This window comes from Acyrthosiphon pisum, chromosome A2 (genome assembly GCF_005508785.2).
Source record: "Acyrthosiphon pisum isolate AL4f chromosome A2, pea_aphid_22Mar2018_4r6ur, whole genome shotgun sequence".
NCBI lineage: Eukaryota > Metazoa > Arthropoda > Insecta > Hemiptera > Aphididae > Acyrthosiphon > Acyrthosiphon pisum.
In genome coordinates, this window is record NC_042495.1 from 93,552,992 (window position 1) to 93,561,509 (window position 8,518).

At 28.9% G+C, this 8,518-nt stretch overlaps 1 protein-coding gene across 1 annotated transcript in view; it reads right to left on the reverse strand.

Moving 5' to 3' along the window:
* Positions 1-404: 404 nt before the first annotated feature.
* Positions 405-8,518, reverse strand: part of LOC100160263 (phosphatidylinositol 4-kinase alpha) — a 10,531-nt gene continuing 2,417 nt past the window's right edge. Inside the window, exons 2-21 of the mRNA XM_008180861.1 lie at positions 8,051-8,496; positions 7,751-7,916; positions 7,468-7,671; positions 7,142-7,385; positions 6,894-7,051; positions 6,668-6,796; positions 6,455-6,606; positions 5,673-5,902; positions 5,221-5,513; positions 4,648-4,962; positions 4,401-4,580; positions 4,218-4,338; positions 4,000-4,143; positions 3,752-3,881; positions 3,500-3,671; positions 3,291-3,416; positions 2,523-2,645; positions 1,266-1,389; positions 909-1,068; positions 405-846 (exon numbers count right to left, since the gene is read on the reverse strand). Of these exons, the coding sequence (XP_008179083.1) occupies positions 621-846; positions 909-1,068; positions 1,266-1,389; positions 2,523-2,645; positions 3,291-3,416; positions 3,500-3,671; positions 3,752-3,881; positions 4,000-4,143; positions 4,218-4,338; positions 4,401-4,580; positions 4,648-4,962; positions 5,221-5,513; positions 5,673-5,902; positions 6,455-6,606; positions 6,668-6,796; positions 6,894-7,051; positions 7,142-7,385; positions 7,468-7,671; positions 7,751-7,916; positions 8,051-8,496 (3,843 nt within the window). The 3' untranslated portion in view covers positions 405-620. The remainder of the gene's footprint in view (positions 847-908; positions 1,069-1,265; positions 1,390-2,522; positions 2,646-3,290; positions 3,417-3,499; positions 3,672-3,751; positions 3,882-3,999; positions 4,144-4,217; positions 4,339-4,400; positions 4,581-4,647; positions 4,963-5,220; positions 5,514-5,672; positions 5,903-6,454; positions 6,607-6,667; positions 6,797-6,893; positions 7,052-7,141; positions 7,386-7,467; positions 7,672-7,750; positions 7,917-8,050; positions 8,497-8,518) is intronic.

Below are 8,518 nucleotides of genomic sequence, written 5' to 3' on the forward strand. Positions count from 1 at the left end.
ATGAAAAAAATAAATGTATTCACATTTATTTTCAGGAATAGTGAAATAATATTTTGTTTGATCAATGATTAGATAAAATTAATAATTAAAAGTACTAAACTACCAACAAATCAATCAAAACTAAAAATTATTTATTTATCTAGATAGGTATACAGTTTATCTTAGATGACAATCAGATAGGTACCTAATATCTTATTTATTTCGATGAGATAAAGATGCTGTAGTTTTATCTAGATACTGCTCAACACTGAACTTATACTTCTGCATTTTGTAGACATATTTATACAATCAAGTATCAACATTCAACAGTTTCAATCAGGAAATAAAAATATTTTAATTTCTATAATTATTAATTATCATTATTATAGTTGATAGACATTAATTAATAATTATTAAACACAATATCTGGTAACTACAACTCAAAAGAGTAGATATTTATTAAACATTCAAGATATAAATAAACCATTTACTAATTCCACAAAACCTAAGACAAACATAATAATAGATTACGAAAATACAAAATAAAATAATTCCATAGCGTCTAATGAAATTTAAATTAACTATTAACAGGGGCACAATAAAGCTAAAATAACAAACGGTAGTTAAGTATCATAATCACTTTAGCATGGGATTTGATTTTGATAGAGTTGTAAGTAATCATATGCAATTGTTCTAAAATTGAGGAAAGATTTATGAATGACATTCATCATGTACACTGCAGCTTCCCGATCAGTTGATTGAGGTGCAAATCTAGCTCGTAACAGTTTGATAGTTTGACCACGGAAACAAGGTAGTCCCGTATCAAGCATTAGAGACACTAATGATATAATCGCTTCCTTATAAGGTCTGCAACACAAGGAAAATAAATTAATGATGAGATATTTATTATGTTAAATTATCTCAGCTACCTGACGGCCAAGTAGGCTTGAACACATAATTCAGTGAACCATCGAAAGGATGGAGCATCAATTTTTCCACCCATTACCATCACCATTTCATCAGTGAGTTTAATATCTGGTTCAAAACCTAAATTACCTCCAGGTGAAGACTCAAACATGAATCCAAAATCTGAAAAAAATATTAAGCTAATAGAAATTCAATACAATATTATAAATAAAATATTAATATTTAATATCCAGTCATAGTAAATAATATTTTACTCATCTTTTTTTAGAGATAAAATTAAAACCAAATTAACATGACATAGGTAAAAAAATTATAATCATTTTTTCAGTATGGACTTGAATATAAACATTATGACTAACCAATATGTATAATATGCCCATCAGTATCCAACATTATATTTCCATTATGTCTGTCTTTTATTTGCAATAAGAATCCAATAACACTGTAAGCAGCCATCGATCTGACAAAATTGCGTCGAGCGTTCTAAAAAAAAATATCTATTAATTTTATTTGTTACAAATCCATTGAATCTGGGCTCAATTGTGAGTGAAAAAAATGATGTCACCAAAGAAGTAGGTGCGAGAATCCATGCGGGAAATAGGACTTATTATGTTTGGCAAATCTATTAGGTTCTAGATTATTATCAAGAAAGATAAAGGGACTTTTGTACACCAGTCAAATACGACCAGTGATTTTGTACGGATCGGAAACCTGGGCACTAAGGAAATCAGATGAAAATAAGTTCTTAATTCTAGAAAGAAAAATATTATGGAAGATCTTTGGTCCAATAAAAGACAACATAACGGGAGAGTGGAGAAGAAGGAAAAATAGAGAGCTACAAGAAATTTTTATTTTTATTGAAAATAATATAGCAGAGACGATCAAGAAAAGAAGGTTGCGATGGGCAGAACATGCAATTTGGAGCCAGAACTCTCTACTAAGGATAGTGCTGGAACAGAATCCAGTAGGAAAAAGGCCCTTGGGTAGACCAAAATTGAGATGGGAATATATAGTTAAGAAGGATGTAGAAGACTTAGGAGGCAGAGCAAATTGGAAGAATTTGGCGATGGATAGAGATGGCTGCAGAATTGGTTGTGAGACGGGATGGTCCTAGCGGCCGTTTAACCCAGATGAAGAAGAAGAATATATACATAGAATAATAATTATTAATTGTATGATTGATTAACTGACAGGAAATACTTAAATTTAAATTAATTAAGCTGAATTAGTTAATTAATTAAAATCTTATAAAATGTGTTTAAATATATAAAATAGCACTAAAAATCTCAGAATTAATTAATATGACAACAAAAAATAAAGAGTTAAATAATTCACATGATATAAATATCATTAATAAACTATGCTAATTTATGGTAAAAAATTATGCATGATATACAGCCAAGTATGAAAATTACTTCTATTGTCGATTATCGATTAGGTAAATTATAATGTTACTTTAAGCCAACGTCAACAATTAATAAATATATTTAGCTTTGAATGAATAATGAAGAAAAAGTTGAAAAATGTAAACAAATAATGTACATGTTTGAGTATTAAAAATGTGAATAGTTTACATAGTACCACTGTTTTGACCAAATATCAACCTGGAATTATACCTGGAATTCTTTTGTGTTTTCGTCGCCATAAGTTTTGATAAAATATTCATACATTCCATAGTCAGTTTGACGACCCAATTGATCTCTCGATTTGGCATTTGGAACACATTCTATCACACCACACTGTAATATAAAAAAATAAACTTAATAATAATAATCTTGATTACGGATGGATATCAACTCCATTTACAATAATAATATTTATAACAGTATATATTAATTAATAAATAACCTATGTTACAACAAATTAAAAATAACTTGAATTATAAGTTTTGAATTTTTATCTTTTCTTGATTATATCAATATTACATAACTAAAAAAATCAACATCAGTTGTATTACCTGCTCCTATTAATATGTTTATCAGAAAAGTTTTTAATAATTTTTTTATATAAATTATTTAAGTAGAATAAATCTTTAATTCACGTATCGATTATAGATACTTTAAACTATAAACGCTCGACAAGGAATCATACCAGCAATGAGTGTAAAGAATAATATTATATTTTGGGCGTTCCTTCTATATTGTAGAGAATCAATAAAAAAAAAACTGAAACTCCATTATAACCAGAATGGGGACATTGGGTTCTCTTTGAATGTGGCATTTAATGTAGAAACTTCAAAAAGATGTTAGCTTTGACTAACAAGTTTTAGCTTTTTATAGATTGTAATTTAGTATTTAGTATTTTTTTTATGTTGCCGATCATTTCGGCATTTCATGTTTAAACATGTAAACCAACATGCTATTAAAATATTAAATATTACTCACACCAGGAGCAGTAGCAACTACTCGATATGGGAACAAGAATAAATCTAATCCAACTTGTTGGAAAACATTCTTAAAAATACTGATTACTTGAAGAGCCAACATATCTTGACGTACATCATCTCCAACCTAAAATAATTTAGTATATTAAATAAGACATGTATTTAAACAGTTACTGAATAATAAGTACAAAAATAATAATAACAGTTTACTTTGAATATTGCTGCCTGCCACGTATCTAAGCCCATCATAGAAGATGAATCAACAAATTGTCCAGTTTTACCAGATGTTTGTTGATTAGATATAGCCATTGCAGTTTGTTCTAATTCATTTATACCACATTTTCTCACTCTGAACCGAGCCAAATATGGAGCTTTGGCAGCACTAAAATATTTCATGTTGTTTTTGGTTAGTTATTCAAATACTAGGAAAGTAGGAATTATTTATTAAATATGATTATAAACCTTTGCATTGGAGTACCGCTGTTATAGTCAATATCAATAACCATTGCTTCAGGATTTGAAGGCAAATAACATCCCGCTTGAACTTCAATTTTGCTTAGTGCTTCTAAACATGCACGTTTACGTTCAGGTCCTGGAATTCATGTTTTTCAAATTATTAATATATTAAATAAATAATAATTAGCCTTCATTAATATATTCTCGTATATATATATATATATATATATATATATTATATTATTTCAATTCACCTTTAGGAAAAGGTCTGATCTTGCCAGAAATATCAGTAATCTTGGAAAAAAAGTCAAATTCACGTTCGTAAAACTTTTTAGCAGGACCTGATAAGCAATTGACTATTGCATTAGTTAATGTATCTAATGTATCATAAAGAGCAGCTAAAAATAAGTAAATTAAAAAGTTAAAAGTTAAAAAATTAAAAATGATAAAATTAGTTATTTTAATTTCATACTATCTTTGTGCTGCATTTCTTCATCTATGTACATATTTGTCTTCATATTCCAGATCAGTTGATGAGCAACTACTTGGGACCGTAATGAAATCGATTTGATAAACTCCAAAACATAACCCATCTATTATTTAAAAATGTGTAATGAGTATAAAATTACAGTATTAAAATATATTAATTCCATACTGTATCATGACGAAGAGTTTGTACTAATTGTGGAATGTAAAACAATACTGCATCAGCTGGATAACTTGCTAGAACACGGACTGCATATTGTGCAGATATTGGATGTGGTGGATATTGTCTTGAAAAATATGATAATGCTTGAACAGGAGTAACTCTTGCCCATGTCAACATGTATACAAGCTGAAATATTAGAATCAAGTAAATTAAAAAATGAATATTTTATAAAAAATATTTTGTGTTTACATACTTCTGGAGCATCACTTAAAAGAGTCTCAGTGGTCACCAAATATTGCAAGGCTTCAGGTATATGTGAAACAACCATTGGACTTGCCCTAACCATTCTGCATACCTCTTTAACAATACAGTCAGCATTTTTTAATCTAACTGGTAGGAATACGCAAAGAGCAGGACTGATTTCCCATGCAAGTCTTGTATTTTCACGCAGGGACTTATCAGGAACGGTTTTAGACTTCCAAGAAGCTACCATTTCTTCTCCAGGAACATTAAGTTCAGACAGATTAGCAGGGTTTTGCCATGTGCTCAAAAATTCAATTTGAACAGCCTATAAACAAACATTGTGTTATATTTTTCTTATTATAAAATAAAATAAATGACTATTAGTGGACGTCTGCGTTTTCCCGTATTCTGAATTACCCATATATACACATCCTATAAATTTTTTTGATCTTTTAATATGATGTGAAATTTTTACATCATTTGTAAACTTACGTTTTTATTTACTTTATATAAATATAATATATTTTTATACAAAACCTTAAGTCAAAATTAGCTCATATCAAAATCTATAATAAATTCTTACCAAAAGATCTAATATGAGAATTCGCTTTTTTATGTAATCTTTAACATATAAATCTTGATTGGCATTGCCATTTTGACGTTTCATTCTTAAATTATTGGCTGTACGTTTGTTCAGTGTATTTGTAGCAGATGATGATAATGGTACAGTGTTCATCCAGCCTTGAGATGAACCAGAATTTCCAGATACCGCACCAATACTGGATACAGTTAATTCATTTAGAGATGAAATTGTTAATTGATGATCATAGATTGTATTGCTAGGAGTTTGCAAAGAACCTCCTTGAAGGTCAAAATCTAGAATTATAACAATACACAAAAACATTTTGTCACTGTACAAGGAATATAAATCAATCTTTTGCTTTTTCAATGAATTTAAACTAGAGCAATACTTTATTTACAGAAACATGCATAATTATAATGCCTATTAATTTATCTGTGTATAATTATATATACCACCAATAACACTGGCCATTAAATATTTCTTATCCGAATGCATTGTCTGCCAGAATTTAGTAAGTGCAAGTATGTCATCTCGTAATTCTGAGCCACGTTGAGTTGGACATTGAACAGGTGTCGTAAAAGTATCAAAGCAAGCACAGTATACTCTTTCTCGAAGTATATTTTTTCCAAGTGACTTAGGTAACACGTCTCCTTGCAACAATGTTAATCCGCATTGTAATAATCTAAAATAGATAGGATTTCAAAAATTGTTTAAGTATTTTTTAAATTATAATTTTGATGTAGAAGTGAATTACATCATAAAAAGTTAAACAGATGTCTCAAAATTGTATGTAAAAATATAAATATATATTTAATTTATAATTTTCTAAAACATAAGTACAGTAATTTGTTAATGTCAATTTTTGAGTTATTGGATAAAATCTTTGGTAATTTTGAAAATTAATTTCTTTTTTATTAATTCTAGCGGAGACCCATGTTCTTTGATAATCAGTATAATGTAGTCCTTGTATGGTCATAATATTCTCCAGACATACTTAAAATTCAGACACGCAATAGTTGTAGGTTTACCTACCTGGCTGAACTAGGTATTACGAGAATTAAGTATTTTTTTCATTTATATAAATATGTCATTACTCTATTTTGACATTATGCTTAATTACTAGCCATGTATGTGAATACTTAATAACCTTATCATTTTAAGGGTATTAAAAAAACACAATTTTAATATAAACATTAAATAATTAAAAATTAAATTTGATTTGCCTCAAGTTTACCTAAATCGTGTTCCAATAGCATCTATATGACGACTAATGAATGCATCGGAAGTTCCAACACTCATAGGTAATGATCGGTGTAACATCATAGCTAACATTTCTACCTTTTCTTGACTACAAGACTTCACATTATCAACCACTTCACATATATACTAAAATATTTCAAATAAATTTAAGTAAAAAAACTTAATACTTTAAACAACTAAATCTTACTTGAACCCAAACATCATGAGGTTTAACAAAATGAGGATTAGGTTCTAAAGTACATCCTTCATACACTGCAAGTGGACTCACTTGTTCTATATCTTTTGCAAATAAACCTATGCGGCTATCAATTGTATACTACATTATAAAAAAAATCCGAATTCAGTGTAAATAAACCATTTGGCATTTAAAAGTCTATTGTGTAACTCAAGTGATCGATGTATAATATTCATACCTGAAAAGCAGCAAACATTTCTTGTAAGAACTGTAATTCCAAATCTGGTCGGGAAGTAGTTAACCATTGCCAACATTCAACTGCAGTTCTCATTGCTTTAGTAGTGAATAACATTACTTGGGACCATGCAACTACGTGCAACAGTTTTCTAGTACATCCTAAATAGTCAAATAATAATTAATATTTTGTAAATGACAAATGTACTTATTTTATTAATGATAAAATAATAATAAAAAAATATATATTACCAGAAATTGATATAAGTAAAGCTGTAGCAGTCCATAATGCATTATGATGCATATTATTAATATCATTATTACAAGCACTCCAAACTTTTGCAATTACATTGTCCACTAATTGTTCAGGGCTATTTTCATAAGCTGATATCATTCCTGACACAATACCTGAAAAATGACTTCTCAAACCTAGAGTCGTAATGTATAAGGAAGAATCTGTTTTTACACAACGTGGTCTTTTATCAAGTGTCGTTTTCTAAAAAAAAAAGCAAATACATTTTTTTATAAATATATTATATATTTATTATTACATGTATTATATTAATGTAAATTTGTACTGATAATGGTGCTGCATGAAAATTTAGACCGCTACTTTGCAAAACACTTTCTGTAGCTAAGGATAGTCCTGAATGATGCCAATACGATGAACTGGGAATTTGAGTTAAATAGTGTTGAAGATGTGATCGAGTAGCACTAGGGGCCCATTTCATTGCTTCTTGAATGAATCCTAATGACCTCGCTGCAAAGTCATTAGTAGTACTCTGAAATAAATTTAAAGAGCTCAATAAGTTTTCTTAATATATCTAAATTATAAAATCATAATTCTCAGTTTTTAATTACTTCTCTTGCTTCAAGTGTATCCATTAATATGAGTGTAAATGGGGAAGATGGTATTTGAATGCAAGGAGTCTCATTATTAGGATTCAATTCCAAAGAATAAGATAAGACTTGAAGTATGTCACACATAGTCCAAAGTACACGTTGGTTCCATAATAAATGTGGGAACCTGTAACATTAAGTTAGGTTGTATTCATAGTTTTTAAATAAATTAAAATTATTAAAATTATTTTTTTTTTTGATAAAACTTGCAAACATTTAACACATTGAATATACATATTTACATATTACATAAAAACCTACTTGCTAACAAGTCCAGAAAGCCATTTGTCTGCCACACATTGAATCAATTTATGTACATGATTAAAATTAACCAATAATAATTGAGCATGGTACTCCAATTTTTTTTCTCTAGTCTCATCCTTTGCTTGTGTAGACATCGCATTTAAAAATAATGAAAATACTTTATCCCCAACGCTAGAAACACAATGCCATAATCCTGTTTTATCTTTCTGAATAGCATAATCTGATAAGTAATCAAAAATTGGCTGTAGGCTTGGATCATTTGAGTTTTGTATTCGCATAGTTTCTAAATAATATACTGACAACAGGTAGGTTGCCTGTGCAAATGATAATTTATTCACAGCTGCAGTAACTTCACGTGGAGCTGGAGTAAGATGTTGAAGTATTTGAGACTTTAGTTCTTGAAGCTGGTTCTGAGATATATGAGTAGTATATATATGTATGTTCTGGCGCAGTCCATATTATATC